Below are 14,170 nucleotides of genomic sequence, written 5' to 3' on the forward strand. Positions count from 1 at the left end.
GAGCAGGCTGCCTATGGTCATCTTGGATTACGCAGGTACCCTGATGTAAGGAAGTACATGTATACATATGGTTGGTTGGTTGTCTCGGTCAATTTATTTACTATGCAAACTTTGCTACTTCGACCTACTGCTAACCTAGGGTCACTGCAACCTCATTCCCCCCTTATCTCTGTCCACAGAAGAACAGTGTCATGGAGCTCAGACAACGATCCAGCCTCGGTGAGCTACCAGTGGAGCTCTTCCTTGAGATCGCATCTTATCTCTCAAAGTCCTCCCTCTTATCGCTACGCCTGGCGAACAACGACTTCCGAAAACTGCTCCAACATATCTGGCAGCGAAGCTCTCGACAGTCAACCCTAAGCCTCTGCGAAAGAGTCGCCATCGATCGATATACCTTCGAAGAAAACGACACCAAGCGCGGAAGGCGAAAGTGCGTAATATGCGGTACGCACGGCCTAACAACGCAGTTCAAACACACCGTACCAATTTGCAACGCGCACCAAGGTCGCTTCACGCGCTGGCACGTCGCAAAGAAACGACCGACCTGGAACTTGGCGCAGTATGAGCGCGATGCTGCGAAGGAGGCAGTGTGGATTACGGTTCAGAGGCCATTCTGTGTACACGAGCAGAAGGTTGTCGGGTGGGATGTGGAGCTCTGCCGTTGCGAGTGCGATGATTGTGGACATTTCGTGGTAGACTGCCGGGTGCGGGTGCAGTTGGAGGATAATAGATTGTCGTACTGTGGCGCGCCGAGGGCGATGGAGACGTTGGAAGGCAAGCACTGTGTCTGCTGCGCATAGGTCAGTGGGCAAGGGTCTGCCCATTCAGGACTCTGCTGAGGATACTGGCAGGCTCAGATGTCAATGAAAATGGCGCGGTCCTCACCACGATGAACAGTACGCACTGTGATGCGACGGCACACAACTCATAAACACATCATACTTCTCATTCATAACACATCATGAGGGCCCCTCTTCTCATCAGGCCTTGGACTCGTTCTCGCCTTATCCACTCCTCCCACACCAACAGGCCGCTCCATCTCCTTCGCATGCCGTCTCATCATCACAGCCAAAGACCCTTGGCCCGCAGTCATCCCCATCAACACACAAATCGACACCACCTGCACAGCACCTAGCGCAACGCGACAACTCCCCTTGTGGCTCTCCTGCCACAGATGCTCCTGCTCCCACCGCACACTCGTGACAATGTCGTGTCTGAAATTCTGCGAGCTCCATATAGGTTCGTAGCCGCCTGTGCAGATGTTGTGGTCGTAGAAGGACTCGATGAAGAATTGGAGGATGAGGAGGCGGCAGGTTGCGGAGATGACGGTGTCGAGGAGGAGGAAGTGCGCAAAGGTTGTGAGGAGGATGGGGCGTTTCTGTCGTTGTTGTTGTTGTGTTAGATGATTGCACAGTATGTGAACGATGTTGTGTGATGTATGGGACTTACTGCGACAATACCGGCCAGGCCGACGAGGCTCAGGATGGTTCCTGACCATGCATACAAGCGTATGCCCAAGCGTATGCCCAGCGGGTCATCGGGGAGGTGGGTGCTCGTCACTGCGACGAGCAGGTTGTATGTACATGACCACAATGCGACTATGGTCGCAAGGGTGGTGCTCGTACTACAGAATCATTCCATCATGTCAGCTCAACAGTACAGGTATCTGTCAGCTCAAACAGAGCCCAGGGCACGCGACCAAAACACCCACCTCTCGGGGACATGGCTGCTGCTGCTGGGAACACGCCCCGCCATGTGTGGTCGCAGATCCTCTCAGTACGTAGCTGGTAGTAGCGTACTGTCTCAGCTTGCCACAAACAACACAGAACTCGGCGGGAAACAGAAATGCAAGGAAATGTGCCAGACACCGTTCACATAGAACTACTCCGCAAGACCTCCCAAAGCAAGCCCATGGCGCCGGTGCTTGGTTATTATTAAAAACCTGATCCCGATCAGCATCATCGGACCATTCTGTCAGCCAGCGTTCCAGTGACGATTGCATAAGGCAGAGAGATTGGAGAATTGGCGTAAAACGGCTTCCGCGCGAATCCGATCATCCGTGCTCTCCGACTTGGTACTGTAGAACTACTGCAGAACTAGCCAGCCCACTCTGCACCTGCACCTGCGATGCTCACTGCTGCTGTCTGCTGATATGGTCGGTGGGGTCGCACAGCAGACTGTGCGGGCAGTGGTGCACCTGATCTGATCTCACTCTCGTTCCTGTGCGAGCTGCCGTGTGGTCTGATTGGTGGTGCTCGTGTCATCTTCGCACATCCGCGGGACTCCACATGTGCTGTTTCTGTAGGTATGTACTGGAGATTCGAGACTTGGTCGAAAAGATACGGGAAGAAACGTGCTCGGATGAGCGTCAAGACCTTGATGGTGCTATGGTCACGTTGACAAGTTCAGTCGCATGTCTGCCACCGCGGTGTGAGGAAAGCGCCGTCGAAGCCGAAAGAAAACCATGTGCAGCAAGGGGTGAGCATCACGAGGTGTGATCCGACTTCATCGATCGGAAGAGAATGGAAGTGCTTGGCAGCACAAGTGGATATGCTTCAGTATCGATCGATGATGCTCGCTAGCATACATCTGATGCGCATCGGTGTGCGCGCGCTGCAGAAACTATCTGTGTGGTCGCAGGTGAATGCTCCGATTGTGCCTGCATCTGCCTCCTCACCACTGACCAAATGGTCCCTATGCTGTCCATGATGCTAAACACTTTCGCAGCATCCCTGATCGGAATGAAAAAGCCTTAGCCAATTCCGCGATAAAACAAACGACCTCCAATACCATGATAATAGGGCGCAAGTACTTGTTGTAATTGCGGCCAGTTACTCGTTCTCCAGCCCCTCTTGACGATGCATTCAAGCGGTTGAAGGCTTCGGAGACGCTGTGAGTGGCTCATCGCAACCAACAGCCATGCCCATCTCCGCCTCGAGAGCTCTGCACGCAGCACCAAACTCGGCCTCGGAAGCGATGGGTGAGGGGTCGTCTTTGTCGTCCACGGGCTCGACCACCACGGGCTCAATCAGAGGCCCATCAGGCGACGGCCAATCCTCCGGTACTGCGTTCCCCTCAAGCAAACAGATCCTCTCAGCCTCGAACGGAACCATCGGATACGACTTCTGCAGCGCCTCGATCGCTCCAATATTGGCAGCCGGATCCGCCGCAGTACTGAAGGAAAGCGAAGTCTGCCCAGCGCCGTCGTCGTCGTCGCAGTGGTAGTTGGCAATGTACTTGACCTCGTTGCGGATCTTGTCCTGGATCGATTGGCAGCCGCCGCCGTTGATGTAGGGTCGGCCGATGTGCGTCTTGTAGCAGGTCATGGCGGCTCCGTGGCCTTGGGAGCAGAAGGAGGCGGAGCAGGTTGCGGTGTTGGGGGGGGGGATGGCGGGTTGGTTGAGGGGAGTGGCGAGGGCTCCGAGAGCGAGGAGGGCGAGGTTGAGGAGCATGTTGATGATGGGTGTTAGTGGGTGGTTGATGTGGTTTGTAGGAATGGTGGGTGTGGTTGTAGGTTGTTGCGAAGATTTCGGGGGGTATCGGAAGAGTAGTTGCTTTTCTTTGTGGCGGTGGTCTGTTGATGTCTGATCGAAGTTGCTTCTTGTTATGTGTTGTGACTTCTGCTTGGACCGGTGACTACAACTTGATGGCAGTAGCAATCTGGAGAGAAGAAAGTTGTACTCTGGCCTTGGGGGAGATATATAGGGTCATGTCCATTGCATCGGCAATGTCTGGGCGTTATGTGCCACAGAGACACACAATGCACTCACCTACCTGTGAAATGGAAGTGAATATGTGTTGAGTACACGGGCATGCGTTGACGCTCTTTGAGCGTGCACCACACAAAGCCTTTGAGCAGCATTCTTCGCCCATGTCTTCTTTGTCCAAGGCTGCTAGCAGCAGCATTGCTGTAGCTTGAGGCATCGTAGAGCAATGTGTTTCTTGGGCCGCTGAGTCCGCTCGACTTGGCTCGAGAGCCATCGTAACGACCATCACGTCCATGACCTTGAAACTGTCAAGCTTCCAGTCAAGCTGTCAACACGAAGAGCTTGTTCGTACCCAAAGCGCCACATTCCTTCAGTGGAGCCCTGTGGATGATCATGATTGGTGCAATTTTCAATCCTCCTCAGCTCGCACATTTCTATGTCCCGAGAGGTCCTCATGTATTTTGCTTCCTTCGGACATGTAGAACTTCCCGCGAGTGATCTATCGCTGCAGTATCGGTTTGATATAAAGATGTCGATGTCTGCCATGGCTTTTCTCAGGCATCGAATTGCCATCGTGCACGACATTGACACTCCTGTTGACTTTCATTCGACGTCTGGAAGAGCTTCACCCAAAGGATAGTGGCGCATAACCCCTCCAACCGTCACCCACCACCACCATGTCCCCAACGCAACCCCCCATCGCCATCCTCGGCGCCGGCCCAGCAGGCCTAACCCTCGCCCGCCTGCTCCGCCTCGCCCACATGCCCTACAAAATCTTCGAACGCGACCCCTCACCAACCCACCAAGGCCTCCGCTCCAACAGCGGCACCCTCGACATCCACGCAAACACCGGCCAACTCGCTCTCCAAAAAGCCGGACTCCTGGACGCCTTCAAAGCCAAAGCACGCTGGAACGTCTCCACCACAATCGCAGACAAGGATGGCAAGGTTGCCATTAGCATGCAAGGGGAAGGCGAGCAGGACAGGCCTGAAATTGATCGGAAGGATCTGAGGGGGATGTTGTTGGATTCTGTCGAGGGTGGGACTGTGAGGTGGGGTGCGAAGGTTAGGGAGGCGAGGAAGGGGGTGGATGGGTTGATGGATGTGTGTCTTGTCAATGGCGAGGTGGAGTCCGGGTTCAAGTTGGTTGTTGGTGCGGATGGGGCGTGGTCGAAGGTGAGGAGTCTGGTAAGTCATGTCATCCAGCCCGAAAACGTATCGCAGAGTACTAAGTCAGCATCCAGATCACCTCTAGCAAGCCACAATACAGCGGCGTAACATACCTAACCACAAGTCTCCACCCAGACAACCCTCACTACGCCGCTGCCGCATCCCTAGCCGGACGAGGAAACTACATCGGAATGGGTGACCGGAAAATGATCGTCGTCATGAAACTGGGCAGTGACGCATACTACATCGCCGTCGGGCTCTGGATGTCAGAGAACTTCAAGGATGAGAACACCGCTCTTGTTGACGATCCTGATAAGCTCCGCCAGTCAATCTTGGAACAACACTTCACAGACTGGCCAAAGACGCACACCGATCTGATCCGACACAGCGATGGCCATTTTCACGTCTGGCCGCTGTATTCGTTGCCAACCGACGCTATGGACTGGCAGAGCGTCCCTGGCGTGACCTTGGTGGGCGATGCTGCACATCTCGCCGTGACGAATGGCGATGGCGTGAACGTGGCATTGTTTGATAGCTACTGCCTAGCAGAGCAGATCATCAAGCATGGCCAGGATAATCTCGACGCAGCCGTGGCAGAGTACGAGAAGGATATGTTTCCGCGGGGCGTGGAGAGCATCAAGGGTGGCCAGCAATGGGTCGAGGTTGGTTTTGGGCCTGATGCGCCAGCGAGCGTGTTGCAGGCATTTGGTGTGGAACCTGGGGCTGATCCAGCTGGAGCGCCTAAGGCAGAAGCAACATCGACAGTAGCATAAGAACAGCAGTGGGAGGATTTCAGGTCATTTGTCGCATGAATAGGATATTTTTAGATAGTCAACCCATCACATCATGACGATCAGACGAAGAGAGCGCTTCTGATCTTCTTGAAGTCGGGAGTACCCCAGCCAGTAGCAGCATCCCATGAAGCCTTGGCAGGGAAGCCAGTTCTGCCGCAATGTTAGCATGGGTTTTGGCAGAATCTTGAGCATACAACTTACGTGTTACATCCAGTGACACTACCTTGGGTAATGTCGTTGAAACCCTTGGCACCCACACCAGAGTAGATCAGAGGGTTGAGGAAGCCAAGAGGTGGTCGGCCAGCAGCGAGCAGGGCGTCGTTGACGTTGGTAAGGACTATATCTGTCAGCTTGCTGCTATATTCGTTTCACACTCAATAGTACTTACCACCAGCTGCCGCAGGAGAAGAGACGCTCGTGCCATCGAGAGCAGCATCAGTGCCGTTAGCCGTGATGAGGAACCGGTAGCCTTGAGCCGCAATATCCGGGTAAGCACGACCGTTGGGGTTGTAAAGACCTTTGTTCAAGCTGCCGATGCCCTTGAGGTAGTTGCTGACTGCCGCCTTCTGGTATACAGGCGCTGGGAAATACTCCGAGAATCCACCTCCAGCAACGTAGCCATTGGCTGTATCGAAAGCGACAATCTCTGGGTTGATACCACGGGTTCCGCCGACGGTGGTGATGTATGGGCAAGATGCAGGGAACGAAGGTAGAAATTTGTAGGTGTTCTTGCCATCGTTGGACCGGCAGGTCCCGTCCTGGCCGACACCGTTGTCACCTGCGGAGAAGAGAAGAGTCACGCCTCGTGCTCCGAGGGCTGCGAACTCGGCGCACACTCTTGTTGCGTAGTTTTGCGGGACTGTTTGCTCGTCATCGCCGTAGGATGTGGTGATGACGAGTGGAGCACTGGGCTGGGTCAAAACGTAGTTCACCCATGTCAGGTACCTAAAAGCAAAGGGTACATGGTCAGCAGATGTCTCAGACACGCGAAGATGCCTAGCACCCTTCAGTTTGCTTACGGCTCGTTCGTGTTGGTGGGAGTCAATAAATCCGCCTTGAATGGTGGCATACCACCAGTTGAGTACGTGGTGAACTTTGTTGGGTACGCAAAGCCGCCAACCATCTAGATGCGTGTCAGCTGCAACAAAGGCATCAGGCAAACAGAGGTATCACACGAACCTGAACATCGAGGTTTGCCTCAAGAATATCGGCATTTGGGCTCTGATTGTTTGCGCCGTTGTCAATCACCTGGTAGCTGTACTGGTAGTTTGGATCGGCATCCGGGCGGTACTTCTGCAGCCAGATCTTGAAGTCAGAGTAGATTGGAGTCTGGTTGAGGTAGTTCGTGGTGCCAACGTAGTTGAGCTTTGGGACCTTCGGGGTGTAGTCGACGGTGTTGTAAAGAGTGCGCAGGCACAGACTTGTTACTCGCTCTGGGTTGCAGACTGCACTGAGGTTACCAGGAGCGGCAGCAGCGTTAGCAGCAAGCGATTGAACCCTGGAGGAAGCTGGTTCAACTTCGAGGTCGACGATCATCGAGTCAGATGATCGCTTTTTCAGGTCAGAGTGCCCGTCACCTCTCAGCTTGGAGGGGTTGCCGAAGTAGTTTGTTGGAGCAACGACATCAATCATGTCGTGAAGATGCTTGGGCAGCCCGTACTTCGTGGTGCGAACCACACGGTCACCATTGGCATTCTCGTACTCGTGATACTCGGTGTCCAGAAGCTCCTCAACTTGCGAGACTGGCAATGCCACCACAACCCAGTCTTTCGCGGGCGTGTATTCCAAGTCCTCAAGACGAATGTTGCTGCTCTCGAGCCAGTCATGAACAGCATCAAGCGCATGAGCTGGTGGTGCAGTCAGAGCGTGAATATCGCTTGGCTTGAGATGCTGGCCGTAGCGGCTGTGGCTTGGATCGCTGACTTCGTAGAGATGACGCTCGAGTTCGGGAAAGGATCCTTGCTTCATGCCAATGCGGAGAGCAATGGTGTGTGCCTGATCAGACGTTAGCTGTGGCTAGTGATGGCCGTACGTGGAATCACTCACAGGATCTGGCTTGTTCAGCTTCACCCACCCTGCTGGCACCGGGTGCTCGTTATGGACTGCATAGTCTGCGCGCTTCTCTTTCTCCAGCGGTGCAGCAAAGGCAAGGCTTGCGCCGAGAGTGACGAACAGCGAAGTAGTCCTCATCGTGCTGTGAGTCCGCGGAGTTTTCTCATGCAAATAAAGAATAAGTGAACACAACAAGAACGCCCAACGTCAAGTCTCGAGGTGAGCTGTGTTAGCGATGCTATGGACAAGAGACAAGAGTTCCAAGCTTCCTGATATACATGACAAGAGCGCCATTTCGTTCTTCTCATGCTTGGTCGCCTGAGTACCTTCCCGCAATCACGCAGTCGAGCTGCAGTGTTACCTGCCATTTCGGTCAGTAGTACGGTATGCCCAGAGTGTTAGCAGAGGAACTACAAGATGATCAGCGAGGCAAGTGTGTGTGCTCTGTAGCTATTGGCTCGCGTGAGGATGAAAAGCAAGCGGACCTTCCGCAAAGGGTAAGAGTGAAGACAAGGTTGATGCCTTGGCGCAGGTACGGAGGGCGGGGTGGGTGGATCGACACCACCCTCAAGCAATTGCTTGGCCGGCTTCGCGAGCTTCTATTCTTGGTACGCTGGCCGCATGGCATACGACCATCACGATACAACTTGGCATGCAGTGGTGTGGCCTTCGTGCCGCTGGTCCAGCAGTGTTGCTGCGTCGGTCCTGGACAGCCAGCGAGATGGTGGCGTACGTGCCGTCTTACGTGCGGAGATCTGAGATGTCCGGTCCGCAAGGGCTGGCGGACTGAGCACCTCGGACGGCACAGTACGGATATCGGATATCAATAAAGTCGGCAGAACCTCGGTGGAATTCTTGGCAGTCGCGGCGTGTCGAACATCCTGATCGGCGCTCCTCCAGGCTCCATACCTTATGTACAATCTGCATCCAACCAGTGTTGCGGTTCTAGGATCAGTCTCATCAGGCACAGAGTGGAGAGATGAAGTATCCAGTAGCCGGCTCGAGCGCTTCGGTCAGCCCAGTGAAGGAAGGGTACGACACAACAGCAAGCGATTGATTTGAGGCCATTCGAGCGACTCATGACAGTACTCACCTGCAATACAGGATCAATGATGCAGAAAGGGATCAGTGGACGAAGAGCGGAGTACAATGGATTAAGCTACAACATACATGTCGTCGTCGCCTCATGAGTCAAGTCTCCGCACCGCCTGATATCGACAGATACCGACGGGTCACCAACGGAGTCGAATCAGCAACCCAAGCTCCCTCAGCAACCCGAGCGCCGTTCTGTCCTTTACATCCACCCAGCGCGGCACGATCACGTCCTTCGCAATCATTCGAAAGCCGATGATCTTGTGTGAGCTATGTCCGAGCTTGGCTAGAAGGCCATTGAAACGCTGCGCTGCCATGCGCTTCTTCTCTCCATGATCGACTTTCGATGCCGCCGAGTTGAGCTGCTCGTTTACACTCCTGGCCTTCTTCTTCTTGGTGAGCGCGCCTTGCATCGGTGGCCATGGTCCCATGGCCTCAAAAACTTCCACCACGAGCTCCTGGGCTGTACGATCTCTCCCATCACTCCACAGGGGAATCAATGCGCCATTCTCATCTCGATACAGGCCATCATCAGGCCACTCCTCGCCTAGTGGCATGTCCTCGGGGTTGGGAAGGAAGCCAGTAAGCTGAGGCACTCCTTCTGGCGTTCTGAGCCAGGACATGCCTTGGTTGAACCTCGCCAATGGTCCAGCCCCTCCCATCAGCAGGATACGCTCACCAATACCCGTTCGGATGAATCTGTCCAGCCAGCAAGCTCGATCCTGCAAATCATCGAACAGCTTGCTATGGTGCGCCAGGTCTTGATTCTTCTTCTCTAGCTTGTCCATGAGGCGGATTCGAATCTCGTGGTCGAGGCGCTTGATGACAGTCGATAGGGTTGTGGGAGGAAGATGAATGTTCTGGAATGTCACCTTCACACTTGACAGCAGTAGTGTCGTTCGTAAGTTGGTGGCCTGGACCGGCGCCATGGCGAGTCGTGCCATAGTCACCGCGTTTCGAGAATACTTGTCGAGCAGTGGGCAGTTGATGCTGTACTTGTTGTTGACCTGCTGGATTGTCCGATTGAGGCTAGCGATGATCTGTTCGACAACGGCGGTCAAATTCTGCTGCAACAGGATGAATGTGAGGCGCTGTTACAGGACATCGGGATCGAGCACTGTTCTGATCACTGTGGGACCAGGTACGCCTGTTCTATCAAGCTCGAGTTGCAGGATGTATGTTTGCTCTTGCTGAGGGTACGTGCTGCTCTCGCCGTCATTGGGAATGGGATGCTCGCTGCTCTGCACAGTCTCCTCAGCCGGCGAGACTTGGCCTCGAGTATGGCTGCTGCCGCTGTCAGACATCTTAGCACTTGACGGTGTGTCCTGGGTGAAATACAATTGTGCGGCAGTCGAACTCGAAGACCGTTGTGACTTGAACGCAAGAAGAGGCGCAATCTGTGAGATTTTTGGAAAGTCGCGAAGGGAGAGAAGCCACAGCAGTGTCTAAAGAGGGCCACGTGCACATTCACCCACATCATGTGAAGCTCGAGGGACGCAGATCATTCAACAGAAGCTGACCTGATTATCACCAAGGTATACGAATAAATGGCTGGACTGAGGAGTCCAAGGCACAAGATTATCAAGCATCATTACAAGTAATCACGACTTTGCCCAGATTCCGCGTACTTTCCTCGCGGCAGTCGAGACTCGGGCTGGGGAATAACTGGGAAACGCATAGGGTCCCAGGAACTCCGGGCTCTGTTCCGGCTATCTCGCTGGGAGTGAATGCTGCATTTTGGTTAGAATCTTGGGAAGATCTGTCCATCATGTGGCGAAGTTGGAGCCGGCATCAGGCTGACATTTGGTTTCTACTCTTTGCCGTAGTCTTTGCCTACTCTCAGCCAACGTGCCTCAAAGGTGCATCATCATCGCCAAACAGAGTCATGCTCTCGAGCCTGCACAACGAACCATCCCGTCTCAGCTACAAGGCCCCTCTCTAGATCCCCTGCGCCTCGACCAGGCGTTCTGCAACACTCTCGGATTCCACTTCGTAGGCCAGCTGATGAGGTGGAATGTCCGCGATCGATGCATCGGCATCTAGAAAGTCGTTCAGAGCCTGTGCGTCGGCCTCGGGAATGTCAGGTCCGATGTTGAACATGTGTTCATCGCTCAGAACCATTTTGTCCGGCTCCACGCTGTCAACACAGTCACCATCGGCACCTCCATCGTACTGCTGCTTCAACGCTTCCATGCCATCGACCTTAACATCTCTCTGATCATTGACACCAGTGGAACTGGACCCGCCATCAACAAACATACAATCCAGACACGAAACCCATTGAGACCCTCTGAGAGCCAGGAAACCGCCGTTGATACAGATCCGCTCGCCGTTGTTCGATCTCACAGATGTTCCCACATTTGGTTGATCCTTCAGGCTTCAAGACAATGCCGAGCTCGGTTTCGTAGAAAAAAAGTCCGATGAACCTGGAAGAGCTGTAGTCACGGCGACTGCTTTTGCAGCATGTGTGGCGTGCGATGTTTGTGCACTGTCGGCTTGATCCAGAACAGTTGTTGCCGCTCCAGTTGACGATTGTCACTGGGTTGCTCGCGGCGGTACGGTGACATGCATTCTCTGCAACGGAGCGGGAGTATGTGGTGGTATAGATGTCGGTGTCTGTGAAGGGATGTCGAGGCGAGTATGGGAAGCGAAGGAATATCTGTTTTGGAAGTGCACTTACCATCGAGGCAGACTTTCCATGGCACCTTTATACCACAGCTCGCCAGGTGCTCTAAACTACTGCTCAGATAATCTTACATAGATCTGTCCGTGGCATCATTCGACAGTAATCCTTTAGGTACTTGACCTATCTTCCTGCCAATAAGGACTCGTCGTGCGCCTGCTGTGTTGGGATCGATGCCGTGCTTTCCGATTTCATATCGGGAGCATCCAATGACACAGGCGTGCACGCCCGTAGGATGCTGTTGGAATCGACGCCAAATCTCGTACAGATGGGAAGAAGGTTGAGCTTTTGCATAGACTGCAGTAGGCCTACAACTCTAATAAGCATCATCAAGCATTCGGGGATGGGCTAAGCTTTCTTAGCTGAGCTGAGCTATGCGGGATCTACCATTCCTTTCAACATCATACAACCTCTTTGGGCACAGCAACAGCTTCCAACTCCTGGGTTTCCGTTTTTAGACCTTCGAATATTTGCTGCCTCACAAGAGGGAACACAGCGAACAGTACTATTGACGAACATCACCAGGTCTCAGCGGCAGATCAATTCCAGATCTACACACTACAACATGGCTGGAGAAGCGACGCTTTTGAACATACCCGATTCAATTCGAAAGGAAATCTATCAGCTCGTCTGTGGACCGCAGTTGCAAATCGAGATTCTCGCAGACGGTAGCATCTCAGCACTCGACCACAGCCTCCTGAGAGTCAGCAAAGCCTTACGTCTCGATATCTTAACCTCATACTCGGGAGGAAGCCCACCACGGATCGTCTGGGTCTTCCGAAGCCCTGCTGCCTTGGCCAGTGCCAGTCCAATGTTGCACGAGAGAAACCTCTCGGCCCACGATAGCGTATCCTGGATCAACATCAAGGCTATTCGACTCGTGCTTTTGGCTCCACCCGGTGACGGCTCGCAACTCACGCTAAACGAGCGTGGCGGTAGTTGCAGTCGCGATGGAAGCAGTGGGCCTCATGTTGAGCCCCTGTACAAGGCCTGGAGAGACAACATCGCGGGACTACCTCGAGACTTGTCAGTGCACACGGTGTGTTTCGATCTCGAGCATTCGTGGACCTGGCAAAGTCTCAGCGTCGCCAGACTCGTTCATAGTTTAAGTGCTGTACTGCACCGACGTAGAGGTGGCAATGTGCAGTTCCATGTCGTTGGGTGCAGGACTGAGGAGGGTCGACGCTTCATTGAGCGGTCGACGGTTGGTCTGGCTCAGACAGAGCCGCCTGTCAAAATGAGAGGCCCCGGTATTGGAGCAGATTAGTTCTATCTGAGGGCACCCAAGAAATGATGAAAAATGATGTTCGGGTGCTCGGCGGTCGAGATTGCCATGAAGTCCACGCTCCAATGACCCCAGGGCCTACGGATCCTCATCTGAAAAGGCAAGGCAAGTGAGATGCCTGCCAAGTCATCACCAGCGATACTTCTTACTACGATCAGCGTGTTCGCTTGGACGATGCTTAACATGACATCGGCCTCACTTGGGAAGAAGACAGTTTGAGAGATTTTCACAACATGAAAGTTCGGTTTTTGCATTACGATCCTATCCGGTCCCATCCCACGACTCCCTAGCCCAAACCAATATCTATACAAGCCAGATCCTTACCTGCTCCGGACGTCCAGCGTCTCTATGTGTACAAAACGCATCAAAATGCCTCTCCAGACCTTCAAGCGAGATCAGTGCGTAGTTCGAAGAAGAATGCCAGCCTGGAAGGACTCATCAGGTGTCATGTCAGACATGACTACCTGCCAGAACTTTTACTTAGCTTGGTTCGCCGACTACTCCTAGCGGAATCTAGGGTAACGACCATCCATCTCGAGATAGGATGCGGCGGAGCGGTCCTGGTAGCCGAAGCCACCGCCATGACCCCTACTGCTGCTGCCGTAGCCCCCAACACCGTAGTGATAGTTGCGCTCATGCTCGCGTTGAGCAGTGCGGTGAGGATCAGCGTGATATGGCTTGGGATGCCTGCTGCTGTACGGATCACGCGAGTAATGAGCTCGCGCAGTCTCTGGTACTCGACCGCCATAGAAGTCGCGATGGTCGACTTCTGGTCGGCGGAAGTGCACCTGCTCGTTCCTGGCTTCACGACGACCGAATGAGTAGCGACGGTCGTCGCGGGTGTAGTTGTAGTAGGGCTCTGAGATGCCTTCGCGGTACCGCCGTGAGCTGCCTCCGCTGTACGGGTTGCTGGAGTGCTGACGGCTGGAGGAAGATGGCTCGTACGAAGAGTAGCCCTGTCTTGAGGAGGAGCCGTGATTAGAAGAGCGGCCGTACCACTCACGGTTGCTGCGGCGAGAGGAAGAGCCGAAGAAGGAGTCGAGTAAACCCATGTCTTTGGTGGGTTTGGGTTGTGTTGGGTGGTTGCGTTTGAAGCTTGCTCTCTTGTGTGGTTAATTTGGCAGTCGGTTCAAAGAAGGTTGATCTTGTACTTGCTGCTGGTTTGAGAGTTGTGCTTGGGAAGAAAATGTACTCCTCAGCCTGGAGTCAGAATATATAGTCTTCATGAGGTGTTGCATAGATGCGTTATAGGAGCAATGAATGTGTTATGTGTTGAATCGAATGTGAATGTTCTTCTCGTCCAAAGCATTGTTCGAGCTGGTCGAAGCCAGCTCATGGCAGATGACATGTCAGTTCAATGGGTTGAGGCATATCACCTGCGTTCGATA

At 53.8% G+C, this 14,170-nt stretch overlaps 8 protein-coding genes across 8 annotated transcripts; 2 read left to right on the forward strand and 6 right to left on the reverse strand.

The window, feature by feature from the left end:
- Nucleotides 1–949: 949 nt before the first annotated feature.
- Nucleotides 950–1,755, reverse strand: CLAFUR5_05443 (uncharacterized protein; the record flags this gene model as incomplete). The annotated part of the gene is made up of 3 exons (XM_047904591.1): nucleotides 950–1,378; nucleotides 1,450–1,624; nucleotides 1,712–1,755. The coding sequence occupies 3 exons, from the start codon at nucleotides 1,753–1,755 to the stop codon at nucleotides 950–952; spliced, it is 648 nt and encodes a 215-aa protein (XP_047762596.1).
- Nucleotides 1,756–2,864: 1,109 nt separating this feature from the next.
- Nucleotides 2,865–3,452, reverse strand: CLAFUR5_05444 (uncharacterized protein; the record flags this gene model as incomplete). Its single annotated transcript, XM_047904592.1, has 1 exon — nucleotides 2,865–3,452. The coding sequence occupies one exon, from the start codon at nucleotides 3,450–3,452 to the stop codon at nucleotides 2,865–2,867; it is 588 nt and encodes a 195-aa protein (XP_047762591.1).
- Nucleotides 3,453–4,384: 932 nt separating this feature from the next.
- Nucleotides 4,385–5,649, forward strand: CLAFUR5_05445 (Monooxygenase asqM; the record flags this gene model as incomplete). The annotated part of the gene is made up of 2 exons (XM_047904593.1): nucleotides 4,385–4,894; nucleotides 4,951–5,649. 2 exons carry the CDS (start codon nucleotides 4,385–4,387, stop codon nucleotides 5,647–5,649), a joined length of 1,209 nt encoding a protein of 402 aa, XP_047762590.1.
- An 80-nt stretch (nucleotides 5,650–5,729) lies between these two features.
- On the reverse strand, nucleotides 5,730–7,860 carry CLAFUR5_05446 (Tripeptidyl-peptidase sed3; the record flags this gene model as incomplete). Its single annotated transcript, XM_047904594.1, has 6 exons — nucleotides 5,730–5,820; nucleotides 5,872–6,007; nucleotides 6,059–6,615; nucleotides 6,690–6,793; nucleotides 6,850–7,665; nucleotides 7,717–7,860. 6 exons carry the CDS (start codon nucleotides 7,858–7,860, stop codon nucleotides 5,730–5,732), a joined length of 1,848 nt encoding a protein of 615 aa, XP_047762593.1.
- A 1,094-nt stretch (nucleotides 7,861–8,954) lies between these two features.
- CLAFUR5_05447 (uncharacterized protein) lies at nucleotides 8,955–10,118 on the reverse strand (the record flags this gene model as incomplete). Its single annotated transcript, XM_047904595.1, has 2 exons — nucleotides 8,955–9,905; nucleotides 9,960–10,118. 2 exons carry the CDS (start codon nucleotides 10,116–10,118, stop codon nucleotides 8,955–8,957), a joined length of 1,110 nt encoding a protein of 369 aa, XP_047762592.1.
- A 634-nt stretch (nucleotides 10,119–10,752) lies between these two features.
- Nucleotides 10,753–11,073, reverse strand: CLAFUR5_05448 (uncharacterized protein; the record flags this gene model as incomplete). The annotated part of the gene is made up of 1 exon (XM_047904596.1): nucleotides 10,753–11,073. One exon carries the CDS (start codon nucleotides 11,071–11,073, stop codon nucleotides 10,753–10,755), a length of 321 nt encoding a protein of 106 aa, XP_047762603.1.
- A 989-nt stretch (nucleotides 11,074–12,062) lies between these two features.
- Nucleotides 12,063–12,764, forward strand: CLAFUR5_05449 (uncharacterized protein; the record flags this gene model as incomplete). Its single annotated transcript, XM_047904597.1, has 1 exon — nucleotides 12,063–12,764. One exon carries the CDS (start codon nucleotides 12,063–12,065, stop codon nucleotides 12,762–12,764), a length of 702 nt encoding a protein of 233 aa, XP_047762602.1.
- A 521-nt stretch (nucleotides 12,765–13,285) lies between these two features.
- Nucleotides 13,286–13,834, reverse strand: CLAFUR5_05450 (uncharacterized protein; the record flags this gene model as incomplete). The annotated part of the gene is made up of 1 exon (XM_047904598.1): nucleotides 13,286–13,834. The coding sequence occupies one exon, from the start codon at nucleotides 13,832–13,834 to the stop codon at nucleotides 13,286–13,288; it is 549 nt and encodes a 182-aa protein (XP_047762012.1).
- Between the last annotated feature and the right edge of the window lie 336 nt (nucleotides 13,835–14,170).

The sequence above is a fragment of the Fulvia fulva genome, chromosome 5 (assembly GCF_020509005.1).
Source record: "Fulvia fulva chromosome 5, complete sequence".
Lineage (NCBI taxonomy): Eukaryota > Fungi > Ascomycota > Dothideomycetes > Mycosphaerellales > Mycosphaerellaceae > Fulvia > Fulvia fulva.